General features: G+C 34.4%; 1 protein-coding gene across 1 annotated transcript in view; it reads left to right on the top strand.

Annotated features, from left to right (window-relative positions):
* Fut8 (fucosyltransferase 8) overlaps positions 1–20,422 on the top strand; it is a 291,305-nt gene that overhangs the window by 257,402 nt on the left and 13,481 nt on the right. Inside the window, exon 8 of the mRNA XM_010603042.3 lies at positions 18,288–18,534. Coding sequence (XP_010601344.1) covers positions 18,288–18,534 — 247 coding nt within the window. The remainder of the gene's footprint in view (positions 1–18,287; positions 18,535–20,422) is intronic.

Raw genomic sequence — 20,422 nt, forward strand, 5'->3', positions numbered from 1 at the left:
CCATGTTAGTGCAGATATTTTGTTTGGCATTGATTGTATATCAAAATGTGTGTTTGATGGCATTTTTAGTTGTTTGACCAAAAGACTAGTACCTTTTACTATAGTAACTATGATGTGCCTCTAAATGTTTATCAGTACATATTTCTCTCTAGTTTAGTAGGAAAATTCTCTATGTAATTGGATTAAAAACAGGAGTGATTATACATGCATTTTTGAAATATGTAAACTTTGCCTTGTTATTTCTTAACAACTACCTTGTTTTTCTCTCATTGAAATGAATTGCAGTGGATCTTCAGGATATACTGAGATGATTAAAGAAAGGGAAGGAAATCATTCTGAAAACATTTGAATATAGTCTTTGAGTTGTGACTAAAAAAGACTTTGCACTCTCTAGCCATATTGTTCTTTAAAAATAACAGGGAAAGAAATGGTTCTACAAACCCATATTTGGATGAGATTGTCTACTGTCAGGTGCAAATTAAATTTTCCAGCTTTTGCTTTTTTAGTGAAACATAAAATATTTTAAATTAATCAAACACTGTTTATTATTAGGGATAGAAGGTAAGAGAAATATTCCAGAAACACTGTTCAATCTATGAATTTTTTTAAGGGCCGGTGCTTTTTTATCACCCCTCTGTATTTAAGACTAGTGACTACCAGAAAAATATAAGAAAGTAAAAGCTCAGACTTTTTTATTCAGTTGTCATTTTATGATTTCTCTGTCAATGGAATGTAAGAACAAATTTTTGCAGTTGGCTACCTAGTATCCAGTTTCTAAAAAGATTAGGATGCAGTTTCCTTGTCACCATTTAGTGTACATTACATAGAACATCAAGAACAAAGCAGCGCAAATTAATTAAAAGAAATGTAATTGTAGATCATTTAAAGTGGTAAATATTTAGAAAGTCACTTTTCCTTCATTTAGGATAGTACTGTGTTATGCTATCATTGCTTATCCCCAGGGTACTAAAATGAGGAGCAGAGGCCATCATCCAGCATGTGGATAAGGCGCCTCAAAACTAGAGAGCTTTGTTTTTGTTGCATGATGGTAAACAGCTGTAACCACCATGGAGCTTGTCCTTTTTGGCAGCTGGCTTTATTTAGCATTTTAAGCTATTCATGCTGTTTGCCTCTGGTGCCTGGCATTCTTCAATTAAAATTTTAAATGCATTCTTATCATCCTCCAACACAAAAGCTTGCTTATACAATCCCAAATCTAGCCTTTGACACCTGTTTTTGAATTAAAAAATAAATAAATAAATTCAGTTTGCCCTGTAATGCCAGAATTAAAGAAAATACACATTATTTTAATGGAGCTACCACTATAAGATACTTAGCTGGGCTTAATTTATACCTGTAATAGGTATGAGATACTATTACATCAAAACCATTATCAATAAAGAGTGTTGTTAATTTTGAGTTGGTTTTATTTTTAAGAACCATTTTAATGCTTGATTTTTGTTAAAAACTGAAAATGCTATCAAATATAAATAGGGAGAGGAGCTTATCAGTTTGATTTTTTTTTTTAAGCTTTCATTGGTCCATCAATTAGCAAAGACTAAGAAATCATTACATAGGATGAATGTTACAGAACTATATGTCATGAAACATAGAGGACTTTGGAGAAGCTATTTTTCACTTATATGAAATTATAACATTTATATTAATATTGATTAGAAAATTCTTAGTTATAAACTGGAAAATACTTACATTGAAGGAAAAACTAGTTATTCAGAGAGAACATATTTCTTCCCACGTTGAGAAGTCTGAGGTAACCTCTGACTTTTACTTTATTGTACTTTAGCTGATTCTCCATATAGCCCTGTAATTGAACTAAAATGACCTTTGAATTAATATAATAGTCTCTTTTGCTACCAATTTGTGATAAATTTGGCGTTTTTTTACTTTGGTTAGAGGTTTCATTGAATGCTTTTCAGGCCTAACCTCCTCTTAGTCAAAGGAAAAATTTTATCTTTTTACCATTCTTAATAGTACTTAGCATTTGCTAGATCATCTTTTTTTTTTTAACTTGCAAAAAGTTTTACTTACTTGTTCTTTCCAGAAAACAACCCAAAAATACATAGTATTGTTTGTCATTAATACAGGACAAGAAAAGAAAGATTAGAGATGGTATTGATTGGACAGAGTCTGACTGGATTTAACTTCATTTGGGTCGTATTGTAGTTCTTCTGGTGATACCAGACTACATGTCTATGAATAGATTTATTCATTATTTTTAATAAAACTTTAAAATATAAGGCAGTGAGTGCTTATTGATGAAAAAGCAAATGCAAAAAATGTAAAGAAGAAAAACATACGTATATTTAAATACATATAAATATATTTTGAGTGTATTTCTATTTTTTTAATCTTATTGAGTTTATTGGTAAAGTACACGGTACAGTTACGTTCATCATTGGGATCTTGTACCCTTACATGACAGGTCTGGGTTCTCATTTTCCCCATACCCTTGTTCCCCCTTCACCCCCTCCACCCTCCCCTATTTATAGAGACTTTGTTCCCATTTTTTTCTTTTCTCATATTTTTTCTTGTGCCTTATTTCCTTTCCCCTACTCTTTCCACTTCCCCTACACCTTTAGCCCTTTTCTTCCTATTTCACATTATCAGTTATACAGTTGAGTGTATTTCTATTTAACAGGCTTTTTTCTTAAAACAGTTTTAAATATACAGAACTCACACTCATATACTCACCCTGGGTGCCTGGTGTGGCCCAGTTCCCTTACTATTGGTATGTGCATTGCTGTGGTACATTTGTTAAAATCAACAAACTGATACATTATTATTAACTAAAGTCCATTTATATGGGGTTCCGTTTCTATGGTACAAATCTTTAGCTCTTGCCAACCATATAATCTCATATGCCCACTATTACATAATCACAGAGTAGTTCCACTGCCATAGAAATCCCCTGTACTACATGTATGTATCCTTCTCTCCCTCTACTCAATCCCTGGCAACCACATATCTCTTTTGTCTTACAGTTTTGCCTTTTGTAAAATGTCATATAGTTGGAATAATATATTATATGATTGGTCTTTTATTCCTGGCTTTTAAAAATATACCTGCATGTCTTTTTTACTTGATAGTTCATTTCCTTTGATTGCTGAATTGTATTATATGGATGTATCACAGTTTGTCATATGCTCACCTACTAAGAACATCTTGGTTGGTTCCAACTTTTAGTAATTATAAATAAAGTTAGTATAAATATTTGTGTGCAGGTTTTTGTGCAGGCTTAATTTTAAACTGTTTGGTAGAGCACCTAGCAGTAAGATTGCTGGATCATGTGGTAAAATTATGCTCAGCTTTGTGAGAAACTGCCACATTGTCTCTAGAATGGCCTTTTGTTCACTTAAGCTGCTGTAACAAAATACCACAAGCTGATGGTTTTAACAACAGACCCTTCTGGAGGCTGGTAAATCACAAGAGTGAAATGCCAACTGATTTGGTTCTTGATGAGGGCACCTTTTCCTGGCTACATTCATTTTCTCCCCTTTTTATTATATGCTCACATGGCAAAGAAGGAAAACTTTGGGATCTCTTTTATAAGAGCAATAATCTTATCTTAGGAGCTTCACTCTTGTGCCCTTTTTTAAACCTAACTATTAAAGGCAGACCATCACCTTAAGGGTTAGGATTTCAACATACGAATTTGGGGGCAAAAGGGAGAATTTAAACATGAATTCCATAAAGGCTACTGTACTAGTTTGTATTCCCACTGGCAATAAATAAGACTTTTGTTTATATCCTCTCCGACATTTGATGTCACTATGTTAGATTTTGTTGTTTGATTTTTGTTTTTTGAGACAGAGACTCACCATGTAGTTCAAACTGGCCTTGAACTTTCTATGCAGCCTAGTCTGGGCTGATCCTTCTGCCTCAGCCTGCGAAATGGTGGGATTATAGATGTGTGACACTACATCTGACTCACAGTTTTAGATTTTATTGCTTAAAATAGGTATATAGTATATTGGTATCCTGTTTTACTTTGTAATTTGCTAGTGACATACAATTTTCAGCATTATTTCATATGCTTAGTTATCATTTGTATGTCTTCTTTTTGGTGTGTTTTATTAATGTGCATTAATTTTACAAGACAACTGAGTTTCAGTATGGTAGTTTTGTATATACGTACAACAACATATTTTGATCACATTTTCCCCCCTCTGTTACCTTCCCTTACACTTGTTTCCCCAGTTCCCTTTCTCTTATCCAATAATAGCATCTGCTGGGGGTTGGGGGTGGCACACATCTGTAATCCCAGCAGTCTGGAGGTGAGACAAGAGGATCACTGTGAGTTCAAAGCCAGCCTACAATATACAGTGAGATCTTGTCTCAAAAAACCAAAATAAGTAAATAAATGAATAGTATTCCTTCTACTCATGTCTTTTTTATGTAGACTTCGCATATTAGAGACAATGTTGTACTTGTCTAAGTTTGGCTCTCCAGCTCCATTCTTTTCCTGCAGATGACATAATTTTGTTAGTCTTTGCGGCTTAATAATATGCCACTTTATTTTTTCATTCACCTTTTGATGGTTACCTAGGCTGGTTCCATATCTTGGCTTTTGTGGATTTTGCCACAGTAAACATGAGCACACAAATATCATCATATTACACTGACTAAATTACTTTGGATGTATACTGAGGGATGGTATAGCTCTATCAAATGGTATATCTTACGTTCTTGGAAGAATCTCCATATAGAATTCCATAGTAATTACACTGATTTACATTCCCACCTATGGGATAGAAGGATTTCTTTTTTCCCCTTATGCTCACCAGTATTCGTTGTATTTTTAATTCTTCATGATAGCCAGTCTGACTGCATAAGATAGACTCTCCATGTAGTTTGGATTTGCTTTTCCCTTAAAGATACTGAACATTTTTCATATACTTACTGACTGTACCTCTTGTGAGAACTGTGTTCAATTCACTTACCCATTTATTGACTGGGCCATTTGGGTGTTTTGTTGTTTGTTTTTGTTAGAGGGTTTTTTTTTTAGTGCTCTATATATGATAAATATAAATCCTATGTTGGAGGAAGAGCTGGTAAAGATTTTCATTTCTTCTGTAGGCTGTCTTCACTCTTGTTTCCTCTGCTGTGCAGAAACTTTTTCCTTTGATATAATCCCATTTGTTAATTCTTGCTGTTATCCTATGCTATTGAGATCCTATTCAGGTGATTTTACCTGTGCCAGTGACATCAGATGTTTTCCACTTGTTTCTTTTTTTCTTTATTCTTTCTTTTTTGTTTCATTTTTTCTTTGTTTGTTTGTTTGTTTGTATTTTTTGTTTTTTGGGGGTTTTTTGGTAGCAGTTTGAAAATAAGAGGCCATCTTTTCTCCAACATATGTTTTTGGCCTCTGTCAAATATGAGATGGTTGTAGTTTCTTCGTTTTTTTTCTGTGTTCTCCATTCTATTCCATTGGTCTACATTTCTGTTTTTGTGTCAGCACCCTGCTGTTTTAGTTGATGTAACTTTGTAGTGACAATTTAAAATCAGGTTTTTTGATAGCTCTGGTTTTGTTCTTTTTGCTTACAATAACTGTAGATAATCTCTGTCTTTTGTGTTTCCATATGAGTTTTAGGATTGTTTGGTTTTTTTTTAGTTCTGTAAATAATGTCATTGAAATTTTGATTGCAATTATATTGACTTTCTAGATCATTTTGGTAATACAGCCACTTTAACAACATTAATTGTGTTGATCCATGAACATGGGAGGCCTTTCTGACTTCTGGTATCATCCTCAATTTCTTTCTTCAGTCTTCTGTAATTTTCATCGTAGAGATCTTTCACCTCCTTGGTTAGGTTAATTCCTAGTTTTTTTGTTTTGGTTTGGTTTGGTTTGATTTTTTTTTTTTTTTTTGGAGCTGTTGTGAATAGAATTGTTACCTTCATTTCTTTTGTCAGCTAGTTCATTAGCAGTTTATAGAAAAATTTTGTTTTTAATGTTGATTATATCCTGATACTTTTCTGAATTTATCAGTTCTAAAAGTCTTTTGCTGGAGTCTTTGGGGCTTCTAAGAATAGGTTCATATAAACTGCAAATAAGGATAATTTGGCTTCTTTCTTTGCTATTTGTGACCTTTTTATTTCTTTTTCCTGCATAAGTGCTCTAGTTAAAATTTCAGTTACAATATTGAAAGTAGTGGTAAGTGTGGACATCATTCTCTCCTTCCTAATTTTAAAGGAAATGCTTTCAATTTTTCCCTATTATGATATTGTATGTATTGTCTTTGGGAAGGCGCTTATTCAGATATTTTGCTCGTGTTATAATTGGGTTTTTGTTTTTTTTGAGTATTGCATTTGAAACATGTGCTTTATCAGATATAACTTTTGTCTATTCGTGAGTTTTCCAACTTTATTCTCACTGTACTTCATAGAGTAGCTTTTAATTTTAATGAAGTCTAACTTCTCAATTTTTTCTTTTATCGATTGTGCTTTTCATGTTTGTATCTAAAAACTCACTGTCAAACTCAAGATCATCCAAATTTTCTAGAAATATAGTTTTGTGTTTTACATTTGGATCCATTATCCATGTTCTGTTTTTTTTTTTTAGTTTGGATTTTTTTCTTGGTACTGGGGATTGAACTGTGGACCTTGTGCTTGTGAGGTAGGCAGCAGCAACACTGAGCTAAATCCCTGGTCCTGCATGTTCTGTTTTGTGAAAAGTGTAAGATCAATATGTGATTCTTTTACATGGAGATATCCAACAAATAGTTTTTTCACTATTTATTAAAAAGACTATTCTCCATTGGATTGCCTCTGTCCTTTTGTCAGAGGTCACTAGACTATATTTGTATAGATTTGTTTCTGGAATCTTCTGTTGAACTGATCCATTTATCTAGGTATTTTCCCATACTTAGAATTGCCCATACCTTTGTCTTAATTTTTTGTCACTTTATAGTGTAGTCATCCCTCAGTGTTGACAGTGGATTGGATCCAGGACAAACCAACAGACACAAACACCAGGATACCATGAACCATGGATGCTCAAGCTTCTTATATAAAATAGCATGTAGACTTACATGTGTCCTCCTATATACTGTACTTGAAGTCATCTCTGAATTACTTATACGTAATCAAGGTGAATGCTAGATGAATTACCGCATTGTTTAAGGAATACAGAGAAGAGAGAAATCAGTACATGTTCATCACAGATGCAGCTTTCTTTTTCAGAAGAGTTTTCATCTGAGATTGGTTAAATACACAGATGGGGAACCAGTGGATATGAAAGGCTAACTGTAAATCTTAGAGTCAGGTAGTGTCAGTCTTCTTAATTTGTTCCCCTTCTTCATGATGTATTAGTTCCTCGGGGTGCTTTGCCTTTCCATATAAACTTTAAGATCAGTGTTTTGACATCTATAAAGCAACTTACTTGGATTTCAGTTGGGATTTATTGAATCTATATATGAAGTTGGGAAGAATTGAGATTTTGACAATAGAATCTTATTGCCTACCAACCTGGAATATCTATCTATTTTGGTCTTCTTTGAGTTCCTTCTTCAGAGTTTCAAGTCTAATAAAACATTACAGTTTTTACAGAGATCTTCCTTCCTTTCTTCCTTCCTTGCTCCCTTCTCCTGCCTTCCTCTTCTCTTCCCGTCCCCCTCCCCCTTTCTCCTTGTCTCTCCATGCTTATGTCCATGATTGTGTGTTTTTAGTTTCAAATTCCAGCTGCCCATTGGTAATATTTAGAACAGTTCTTGACATTTGTACATTAACCTTGTGTCCTACAAATTTTATATAATCTCTCAATAATACTGTCAGGTTTTGGGGTGGGTTTTTTTTGCAATTTTATGTTTTATTACCAATAACAAACAACTTCTTAATATGTCTATCCTATAGCTATTAATGGATAAATGGGAACACACCTTTAGTTCAACAAGGAAAACTCAGGAATAATCCTTTATGTACAAGCAAATTTAAAGCTCTTTTAGGTCTCTGAATCTATTACTTAGTTTGAAGCATTAACTAATTATGAATTAACATATTTGGCCAACCAGAAGCTAACATTTTTATTTTTTTCTAGTGTAAAATAATTCTATTTGCCTTAGTTGTAAAAGAGCTCTGTTCAGATACCTAAGCTATATACTTCAGACCTTCAGACCTTCAATAAAAGACTTATCAAAAGTCAGTACAATTAATTTGTTTTTTGTTTTGTTTTTTCATCAGTTTTTATTATTTTGTTTTTTACACACAATGTCTCACTACTTAGTCCAGCCATACTCTGAACTTGCTATGTAGTATAGGCTGGCCTCAAAGTCAGAGTCTTCCTACCTTAGCCTCTCTAGTGCTAGGACTGCAAGTGTGCACCACCACACCAAGCTAAATTCATGTGACTTTCTGTATAGTTATACATGTCATCTGTGAACAGTTTTCTGTCTACTTAACCTATATATCTTTTTACATTGACTTCACTTCAGTGTTGCATGGGTTTATTGAGAGGACATCTTTGCCTCGTCCCTAGTCTTAGTGGGGAAGGCATCAAATTTTTCACAACTGTGTAAGACATTAACTGTAAGGCATTCTTTTTTTCAATTATGGAAATTTTTTCAAATTATGGAAACTTCCTATACGGAGAGGTTTTTCAGTTTTTTGTTGTTTTTTTGGCATGAATAAATATTAGATTTTATGGAGTGCTTTTCCTGTGTATATTATCATACTTTTTTATTTTTAGTGTGATATAACAAATTATACTAATTCTTTTTCTTTTTTTTTGTACTGGGGATCGAACTCAGGACCTTGTGTTTGTGAGGCATGTGGCAGCACCACTGAGCTAAATCCCCATCTCCTACTAATTCATTCTAAATTTGAATACTTAGAATAAATCCTACTTGGTTTTGGTGTGTAATTCCTTTTATATATGATAAAGAACTTTGGTGAATGTTTACATTTTAAAAAAATTACAGTAAAAGACACATTGCCAAGAACTATGGAATAAGTGTATTCAAAGCAAGAAGGAGTATTTTAGGTACTTGGAGAGTGATTAATGGCAGTGTGTATTTTACTGTACTGAATGTTTTTAAACTGTATTTTTAATCATACCTCATTGATCAAATGCTTACAGCAACTTTTGTCACATTAAAAACATTAGTATATGTCCCCATCCACCTTATTCACCAGATCTGTCATTGTGTGACTTCTGGCTCTTAACCAAAGTAACATAAACATCTTGAATCAGTTCAGGATATAGAGGCAACCATAACAGCACAATAGAAGACATGAGAAAAGGACTTCAGAACTGTCTCAGAAAGTGGCAAGAATGATGAGATATGGGTGTTAGAAGCTAGGGGAAATATTTTGAGAGAGATTAGTAGCAATACATCTGTAATAATTGTCTTAAACCTTAAACATTCACCATAGTTTTTTATCACATCTAATATATTATTAGATTTTATTTGCTAATATTCTGTTGAAGATTTTGCGTCTGCATCATATTAGTTACTTTCCTGTCACTGGGACAAAATAACCCACACACAACTTAAAGGAGAAGAGGTTAATTTGGCTTGTGGTTGGCTCATGGTGGTTGGCTAGCTCCCCAGCAGAAGTGTCACGGAGAAGGAAAGCTGCTCACCCTATAACAGCCTGGAAGCAGAGAGAAAAGGGAGGAGCCAGGGACAAGAACGTGGCCTTCCAGGTCAGGCCACCAGTAACCTACCTCTTCTGACCAAGACCCACATCCAAACACATGAGACTTTGAGGGGAGATATTTTAGATTTAAACTGTAACATATAATAATAAGAGGTATTGGTCTGTTTCCACTCTTGGAAGTCTGTCATTTTGTTATTAGTATAATGCTGGCTTCATAAAAGGGAAGTACTCCTTCTGCTTCTATTTTCAAACAGATTGTACAGAAGTATCATTTGGTTGAATTCACCAGTGAAATATCTGGGTATTGTGCTTTCTGTTCTGGAATACTAATATTTATTCAGATTCTTTGATTAGTGTAGACCTGTTCAGATTATTAGTTTCCCTTATGTGGAAAAAATAAACCATGGGGGGATTCGCTCTTCCTAGGAATTGTTCGATTCATGTAAGTTACTAAGTTTATGGGCATAGAGTTATCTATAATATTCCTTTATTATTCTTTTAATGTGTATCGATTATTATAATGCCCTTATCCTTTAGTTATGTTTCTTTTTTCTTTGTTGTTGTTCTTGGTGTCATTGAATTCTGCTTACCCTGGATTTAATTTTTCTTTTTTCTAGTTTGCTAAAGTGGGAGCTTAAATGGTTGATTTTTACCTTTCTTTTTGGTATATACGTTCGATGCTATGAATTGCCCTAGTTTTTATTTTTTGTTTTGTTTTTTTTTTTTATCTCACAAATTTTGGGAAGTTTTGTTTGCATTTTCAAAATGCAAAATTTAGTTAAAATATTTTTTTTAGTATCTTGAGATTTCTTCTTTGACCTTTGTGTTACAACAGCAGGTGTTCCAGCTATCTTTCTGTTGATAATTTCTACTTAAATTCCACTATGGTCTGACAGCGTGCTTGGTATGGTGTCCTTTTCAATTTGTTAAATTATATACTGTCCGGTAGAATAATGATCTGTCTTGGTGAAATGTTCCCTATGAACTTGACAAGATTATGTATTGTGTTGTTACTAGATAAAATCTTATAAGTATCACTTAGACTGATGGTAGTATTCAACCATATCTGTTACTGATATTCTTCTGCTGTGGGTTCTATCAATTAATGAGAGATAAGTATTGAATTTCCAAATATAATAGTGAACTTGTATATTTCTTCTTACAGTTCTATCAGTTTTTACCTCATCTATTTTGTTAGCCTCATATATATTAAAGATAATTGTGCTTTTTGAACAATTAACCTCTATCCTTACATAATTCTACTCTTCACTGCTTATAATTTTTCTTGCTTTGAAATCATAGGGCTACTCCAGCTTTGTTTATATATTTTTGAAAATATTTTCATTAGTACCTACTATTGTGTACAGCTTCATTGTGTACAGCTTTCTTTTGATTTGTGTTAATGTGATATGTTTTTCTCCATTTCTTTACTTTTAGTATGTATGTATCTTCATATTTGAAATGGGTTCTTGTACACAACTTGCAATTGGTTCTTGCTTTTTCTTTAATCTAATAGTCTGTACCTTTTAACTGATACATTTAAAACAGTTTGCATACAATATAATTATTGACATAAGTGGTCATTTGAAACAAACCAGTCTGTGTATGAAAACCAGCTCCAAGCTTCTGTGAGACTAAAACAGATAGATCCATGATTTCACAGAATGCAATTCACTGGGCACTTACTAACAGAAGGATGGTCCTGGGTTGTGGCAAAAATAGGTGAACAGCTGTGATTTGGCTCAGAAGGAGACTCATATACATTGAGCAGGAAAGAAGTGACTTCATTTAAGCCAGAATGTACCTGGTTTACCTGAAGCCACTATCAACAAATCAGGCTCATTCCTGTCACCAAGCTTGTATTTATCAGCTTCCCTGTCACTGAGACACAATACCAGATGCCCACAATTTGAAGGAAGATAGGTTTAATTTCGCTCACAGTTTCAAGGGTTTCAGTTGACTGGCCCCAAGGCAGAAATATCATAGTGGAACAGTGTTAGAAGAAGAGGCAAAGCCTATCATCTTATTCTAACTGCATAATTCACTAAGGTATTATGTATTTCCCATTAGCTGTTCTTTTAGTTTCCATTGTAGAGTTAAGTTTGTCAGAATTAGGATTGAGTTCAGTGAACCATGAGTCTAGTTACCTTTGCAAGCCATTTCTTTTGCTGGTATAGCAAGAACCTCGTAAGAATGCTGCCCTGTCATTCCCAGACTGTGATATGCTAATTCTTAAGAATATTGCTAGCACTGCACCGTTTCATATGATTGAATTTAGTTAGCACTGTTCACTTAATTGGCTAAAGGCTTCAAACTGGCAGTAATAATAGTCTTTTGAGATGTTGCTTAAGTAGAGCACTGATAGAATTTGATATGGCAGGTGACAGTTGTTCATTTATGTTCAGGAAGAATGTTTTTATCAGCTGCAGTGGTTGAAAAACAAAAGAAAAGTAGCCCAGATGTTCACTTCTTAGTACTGTATCTTTCTTCTATATTTTAAATGAGAACAGACCTCTCTCATTAAATGAGGATATAAATATTTGTTATTATTGTTGAAATACAAGAGAACAAACCACGTTTCTGGTGTGTTTATTTGTTTGTTTGTTTTTTTGTCTGTTTGAAATCCCATGTTTTGTATGCAAGTGAAATCCAAAGCTTTGCCATGCCACAAGAGATGTCACCATAGCTAGTTAGCTTTTGGTCTTGATTTCTTTTTACTCTTGCCTTTTCTATCAATTCTTAGATGGTTTATTTATAATGTAAGCAGCCATTGTCTTACTTACTTTTCTCTCATTGCTGAAACAGAATACTGAACACTCACAAGTTAAGGGAGGGAAGGTTTATTTAGCCCACGGTTTGTAGAAGTTTCCGTCCATACTTGTCTGGCTCCAAGAGGTGGCATTGCAAAGAAGTTCATGGCAATCAGAGGACAGCAGAAACATGCAAGCAAGGGAGAAGACAAGCCTCTTTCTGTCCCTTATATTGTATCCAGGCTACTGGGATTAGGGCAGTATCAAACTAATTAATGGACTGATTTTGTAATCACACATCCTTAATCCCAGCATCACACTCTTGATTCAGCCACCTCTGAAAAAGCCTTACCTATGACCACATGAGGCTTTGGGAAGACATCTAGACCCAAACCATAACAGTCATATTTGACCACATACTCTTAAAGAAAATATAAATTGCAGATAGTCTTTGTTCAGAAGTCTTTCCCTTCCTGTAATGTAAGCAGAAGCTATTACTAGCTTGGACTGACTAGCTGTTATTCTGGGTTTCAATACAGACAGATTTTCAGTCAAGAGAATGACAACAATTTAGAACTTTCAGGTGACCAGGGGCTTTTAACTTTGTCAACTATATATTTATGAAGGATAAAAGATGCTCATTGGTTTTTTTGCCTGTGCTAAACAGCATGGATAAGGTATACTTTGAAAATAAATACTCACTGACATAGGGAGCTGTCATATATTGTTCAGAGTATACCTTGGCAAATAATTTCTTCCTAGATCAAACAGTAGCTTGCTTTATGAGAATTGTTCAACATATTTGACCCCAAGATAAAGAAATAACATTCTCTGATAATTATTCCATGTCGAGTATTGTGCTTAGATTTATATGTACATTTCATTTCATCCTTAAAATAACTCATTGAATAAGTTACTAATTCCATGTTACAGAGTAGGATGCTGTTACTAATGCCATTTTCCAGATGAGGAAATTGGGGTGAAGTTAAATATAACTTATTCAAGGTTACATAACTGTTAAGTGATAAAGGATTTGCATATCAGTTTTTGTGAATCCATATGTTCAATCAGTTTGTGCTACAATCAAGGCTCTGCATCAGTAGGCATTTACCTCAGAATGTTTCTGTTGATGTCTGTGCCAACTCCAGACTGCAAAAGGTCCTGCATGCCGGCAGTTTGCACAGTTCTCAGAATAACTGTTACATGTGACAGCATGTAACAACTGTAACCATTCAATATAATTCTGAAAGGGAATATAAAACCCACTCTACCCCTCTTTACCTGTGTGGACAGTGAGAGAAACTTCAGTTGGAGACTTGAGTCTCGAAGTTTGGAACCACCAACTCATAATCCCCTTCTCCCCTCAAGGAAGATTTAAATTTCAGGCAGTAATGTCTTATCAGAGATTTTTCTTAACCCTATTTCAGACCTCTTTGCCTTGGCCATTCTAAGTGGCATGAGTTAGTTCTGTCTTCAGGAAGACTCGCTCTCCTGAGTTTTGCTTTTTTCTGAAGTCATAGTGCTAACAGTTGCTGGATATCAACTGAAGAAAGATGACAGTAAGTGCCAAAGAAGCTCATGGACTAGCACTCAAAATCCTCCCACTCTTGAAACATTTTTCTCTACATCAGAACCTTTCATCCAAGGTAGATGTTAAGCTTCACGCGCCTTTTCTACTGATGCTGATAAAGATGAATAATTCTAATTGAGCAGCTCTAGAGCATGCCTGTATTCTATTACATGAAATGACAGAATAATCCTTCTATATGGTACTGTTATTAATTGGTTAGCAGGGAAGAGAAGCTTGTCTAGAGTTGTTTGCTTTTAGCTATGCAAATCACCCCTTTCAAAGCGCTGTGCCCCTGGTAGAGGACTGAAAGTCTACCATCCATCATTAGCAAAGAGAATGACCTTCTAGAACAAGAGGGACAGTCCATAGTCCATTTGGTCATCCTGGTAGAGGACTGAAAGTCTACTAACAATCCATCATTAGCAAAGAGAATGACCTTCTAGAACAAGAGGGACAGTCCATAGTCCATTTGGTCTCTGTAACACAATACCATAAATGGGGTGGGGGAGTGTTATAAAAAATGTTCCTTCTCACAGTTCTAGAGGCTATAAGATTCCACATCCGGACTCCAGCAGAATCATTGCCTGATAAAAGGTCTGCTTCCTATCTTCTTGCTCTGTCTTCACATGATGGAAGAGACAAACAAGCTCTCTGAAATCTCTTTTGTAAGTGTATTAGAAATAAGGGGTAGGACTTCAATGCATTAATTGGAGGTGATGAGGGTACAAACATTTAGACCATACTACAGAGATAGTCCTGAAAATGTCATAGGTCCCTGAAATAACAATTTCAATATTAAAGATGAACTAGGAAATAAGTTGTACAAAGCTCAGATTAGTTGGTACCGATTCCTTGTAAATGAATAGTGCTTACTTATGTATAACACTATACATAAAAACATTCTCTTATTGGAAAGTTGATTGGGTATATTTTAGAGTGTCAAAGTTTTGACAGAATGGCTCTCTTGATTGATCAGCACAGTCATGCTTAAATGTCTTAGCTTTTGTGAAAAATACATAGGTCTCAAAATGGTTATACTAATTTACATGCCATCAACAGTGCACAAGGGTTCCATTTTCTCCCTATCTTCAACAACACTTATTATCCTTTGCCTTTTATAACAGCCATTCTAACAGGTATGAAGTGGTATCTCATTATGATTTTAATTTGCATGTTCTTAATGATCAGAGATGTTAAACAATTTTCAGATATTTTTGTTGGCTATTCATACCTCTTCTTGGAGAAATATCTGTTCAGATTCTTTGCCCATTTTTTAATAAGCTTATTTATTTTCCTTCCATTGAATGTTTGAGTTCTTTATATATTTTGGAGATTAGCTTTTATCCAGATATGGTTTTAAAGTATTTTCCGCCGTCTCTGGATTATCTCCTTATCCTACTGATGTTTTTTTTTAATCTACAGAAGTATTTTAATTCAGTACAGACCCATTTGACGAATTTGCTTTTGTTACCTGTGCTTTAACATCCTATCCAGGAAATAGTTGCCTAGACCAAGGTCATTGAGGTTTTTCCCTGGAGAGAGAGAGAGAGAGAGAGAGAGAGAGAGAGTAGTTTTATAGCTTTTGATCTGACATTTTTGAATTGATTTTATACATGGTGTGAGAGAAGAGTCTTTTCATTTTCCTGCATGTGGATATATGGTTTTCTTGGCACCTTTGTCAAAAGTCAGTTGTCCATAGTACTTTGATTTATTTTTCCTATTTCTCATTCCATTGGCCAGTATGCCTTTTTTTAAATCCTAGAACCATGCTATTTTGATTACAATAGCTTTATAATGCTTTTTTTGTGCTGGGGATTGAATTTGACCTTGTGCTTGCCAGGCAGGCACAGTGCCACTGAACTAAATCCCCTGCACTAAAGTGCATTTTGAAATCCTGTAGTGAGCTTTGGTTGACAAGCTGCTTAAGACAGGTTGGGAACTATGAGCACGCTTGATGCCATGAATCCAAAGCACAAAATCACTTCACTCAATAACAAAATAAATTTTTAAAACCTCACTAATAATCTCTCTTTTTAACAGAAAACTGGCTTGGCCTCAGAGCCCTCTATTACCAATAATAGCCAAACGATTTAATAGCATGGTTTTGGTTTAAGTGGATTTATAGTTATGATTGTTCATTTAAATTTTAAAAAGTAAATCCTCTTTTAAAATATTAAATAGCTCAAGTGGTATATGATACAGTCAGAAATCATAAATGTGGTACAAATGGCCAGAATTTAGAAAACACTGAACAAGACTGTTATTTCTAGAATTTCTTCCAAATTATATTTTAAATATGTACTGCAATAGAATAAAAGATGTTATATTGTAAACCAGGTAAAGAAAGAACCTTCGAAGCATTTTATTTTTCTTCATTTTTAAATATACTATTGTTGAGGGCAGTAAACTTATTCTATGCCAGTTTTATCATTGCTAAATATAAATATCTTCTTAAAAATACTAGGCAGTTGAGCATTGAGCATATCTTTTTGATAGCATGTTTGTTGATAATGTGTGGTTAGGGTTTTTTTCCCTGAAAGCAGTCTAGTCTGATTATGGTTTTTAAATTTACCTTGAGATGTTCTTACTTGGAGGGCATAAACTACCACTGACTACCACAGTGTTTGGCATATTGTCGTGTTCAACAATGGTTGAACAAATTAATGAAGGAATAAATAAAGAATCAACAAAATAAACTGAGTTATTTATCTTACAGGTATAGATATCATTTTTATTTCTTTGTTAAAGCTGTAAATAGAGCTAGCTTTACGGAACTTAAAGCAATCAGATGAAAAGAGACCTCCAAGTAATCAGATGAAAAGACTTTCATAAAAGTGAAACTTGGAGCTAGTTGAACACCTAGAATTACCTTGTTAGGAGGAAATCACAAAAGGAAAGCAGCCTTACTAATTTTGCTCTTACTTAAGGAAAGCAAGAGTTACAGTTGTATGTAAGATGAGAGGAACCTTTTTTATTTTTTATAAAAAGAACTACCTTTCCCCTTCCTCTTTTATTCTTTTTCTTTCCCGTATACATGTCTTATCGGCTCCACATAAGGAAAAGCACCCCAGTTTTCCTTGTTTTGAGGAAACTTCTATAGCTTGATTTAAAACTACAGCTCCCTCTTTCCCCTCACACTCTTCATTACAGTTCCTCCTCTGTTAAGGGACCCAATTCTTTCTTAACTGGTTCCCTAAATGAACTGCGATACTGACGGTAATTTTTATTGCCATTCATGCAACCAGGGTCATGTTTCAAGGATTTTGTTCACAGAATCATTAAAGAGGTTTTACATGTCAGAAGAGAGACTGTTAACGTAGGATTTTAATTTTTAGTTATACTAAGCTAAAAGCTATGCAGTTAATTTTATTGACTACATTCACAGGTTATCTATTTTAAAACATTTTGCTTGTATTTGTAGAAAAACTATGTTTCATACTGGTAAATATATTTTAAACATATTGTATGTTTATGCTCTACAAGTGTGTTCTTTCTTTAATGGTGCAGTGATTGTGATTATAATTTTTATACACAAGGACAATACCTTAACTGGAGTGATTTTTGTATGTTTAGGCTAATATTTTTATGATTGAAAGTTCAGTACATTTTATGTCCGTGAAATCTCTCTGCCTATATCTTTGTGTCTTTAATATGGAAAGTAAACTCTAGAAATACTGGCTATTCCATTGTAGTTTATTATTAGGTTACATTTTAAATTTGATAGAATAACAATAATATGAATGGTGTATTCAGGTAATTCTCTAAAAATAATTATCATATATAAAATTTGTATCAAATTTCTGTTGAACTTTAAATTAATATCCAGGTAAACAATATAGATTTTGTTATTATCATAGTTGAAACTATAATAGGTTTATTTTTATCTAGGAAAAATAATTTCAAATTACTTAACTTTTTCAAAAGGTATAAATGCTTGGCTTATACTCTTTAGGTATTTCCAGAGTAATTTTACTCTGTTATGAAAGTAATGCAAGAGCCATTTGCTGTAATGACAATCTAGACATTTTGAGATACTTTTATTTTCTAATTTCAAAACAAAAAGCAGTATTTTGGTAGCTGTACATGTCTACTGGCAGTATAGTATAATATGATTAGATATTTTGGGTTCTGGATATCATCCTTAACTTGAGGTATGAGGTACTAAGATAATGGGATTATATATATTATATATACACCACCCTGCAATTTGGCTCTGTCATTATTGTAAGGTGAAAACTGTGATTCTTCTTTAGTTAGACTTGCTATGAGAGGGAATACACCCAGAGTGAGTTCTTGTTACATGGTAGAGAAATATAGTGTGGTGATGATATGTTTTGATATTCTGTCAGGTGAAGTGAAGGACAAAAATGTTCAAGTGGTCGAGCTCCCCATTGTAGACAGTCTTCACCCCCGTCCTCCTTATTTACCCTTGGCTGTGCCAGAAGATCTCGCAGATCAACTCCTAAGAGTCCATGGTGACCCTGCAGTGTGGTGGGTATCTCAGTTTGTCAAATATTTGATCCGCCCACAACCTTGGCTGGAAAAGGAAATAGAAGAGGCCACCAAGAAGCTTGGCTTCAAGCATCCAGTTATTGGGTAAGAATCTGACTCCCCCCCCCCTCAAACAATGATGTATAACAGCAGGACTGTATGACTTTTCCTAGTACAATGAGCATTAAAATATGTAGTTTAATATTCATAGTCCCAGTGAACAGAGGCTCAGGAGTTCACCTTAGGGCATAGGATGATTATTCTTCCATTGTTCATTTAGCAGAAAGAATTGCTTAATAGTACTCTGCTGCTGTCTAAATTCTTCTCTTCCTTTGGCTCTTCTTCCTGTTATTACATATCCTTTGTTTTTAATGATCATACTTCCCACTTTACATCTTTTATGTCTTAATCTTTATACAGAAAGAAGTTACTGTTCCCTGTTAATTTTTATGGCTAAAGAAAGTACATAGATGGTGAGATAAGAATATTTAGTATTTCTTCTCATGAAACTTTTCATTGAAATTCAGTGAAGTCATTCTTCCTGTCCCACTTTTGAGCATTTGGAACAATTCTAATTCCCAAGAAAAGCAGTGAGTAAGAAGAATATGGTAAGGAAAAGATGACAAAATAGGTGTTCCTGTGACTGTAGTCTGGAATCTAAGGGAAAGAACAGTCTTAAAGATAGAGTAACCTAAAGAAATCAAACCCTTACCCAAGATTCATAATGCAAAGCTGCCTTTGACTAGGCTAGCATTTACCCCTATGCTGTAAACTAAAGGAAAACAAATGTACCATTTTCCTTTTTCTCCACATGAATAGTGATTTAGAAACAGGTGTGGAGCAGATTTAAGGACTCTGTGAATTGAGAAAACTACGATTGTTAGTTACTATTCTTATTCCCATTAGAATAATTGGGAAGCACAAAAAGTGGGGAGAGCATTCTCTGAAAGTCTGTGTCTTATTCAGTGCAGACAACGTAAATCTGTGCACCAAATTTTACAATTTTAGGGCTTTCTTAAACAGGACAGATGAGATCTGTAAAGCTTACTTCAATAAGAATGAAAAACAGAAAGAATATTCATTATAAATACAGCAGTAGGACCTGGAATGGCTCTATGAACTTAAAATAATAAAAATTTTTAAGAGGTTTTCCTGTCTTAACAGTGGTATAGGAATGGTCCCTGTGGATCTGTGTTTTCCCTGGAGAACTTTAACTTGTGCAAGGTAGCAGCTGTAGTAACTCTGCAGGGTAAAATGAAGAAAATAAAATCTTGGCATCACAGCATTACAAATAGGAACTTTAATGGTCTGTAATAATTGTGAATCCTGGTATCATTTTTATCTCAGACCCCCAAAACTTAATCTGTTTCTTTGCTGGACAGCAGGTGGGTATTTTGCCCTCAAATATGAAGTGTAATTCTGAAATCTCCCATTTATTCCTACTATATCAATTACTTGCACTGTAAGAAAGTAGTCTTCAAAACCTTTACTTGTTATCCCCTTCTGTTGTTTCACATGAAAATATATTAAAATACTCATTAAGCTTTTAGAATTATTTGATTTATTTTATAAAAATAAAAATGAATAGGCCAAACAGACATGCTCTGGGGCTTCTTGCCAGATTGAGGCAGGAGCATTTGATAGCCTATCCAAAGGGAGGGAAGGAGCCAAAGCCAAGTGAAGCAGTAAGTGAACTATCTGGAGAAGGATTGAGTATAGTGCTTGCTTTACTTTTTCTGGCTTTATGAAGCCAACTCCTTTCCAGAAAGTTGGGCCCCACGGAGTTAATACTGTGGGGGAGATCAGAGGTGAGGCATGGCTTACTGATGGGATAATAGAGGCAGAGATTTGAATTCACTAGTTCTAGGGCTGGACTCAGCCTAATCTTGGTCAGTCACAGGCTACACAGAAGGAAACTGAGCATAGAAGGTCACTTTCCCAAATCACACTGGACTCCAGGCTTTATAGCGCTTACCGCCTGAGCCCTTGGTCC

This window comes from Fukomys damarensis, unplaced genomic scaffold (genome assembly GCF_012274545.1).
Source record: "Fukomys damarensis isolate Sample0158 unplaced genomic scaffold, DMR_v1.0_HiC HiC_scaffold_21, whole genome shotgun sequence".
NCBI classification, from domain to species: domain Eukaryota; kingdom Metazoa; phylum Chordata; class Mammalia; order Rodentia; family Bathyergidae; genus Fukomys; species Fukomys damarensis.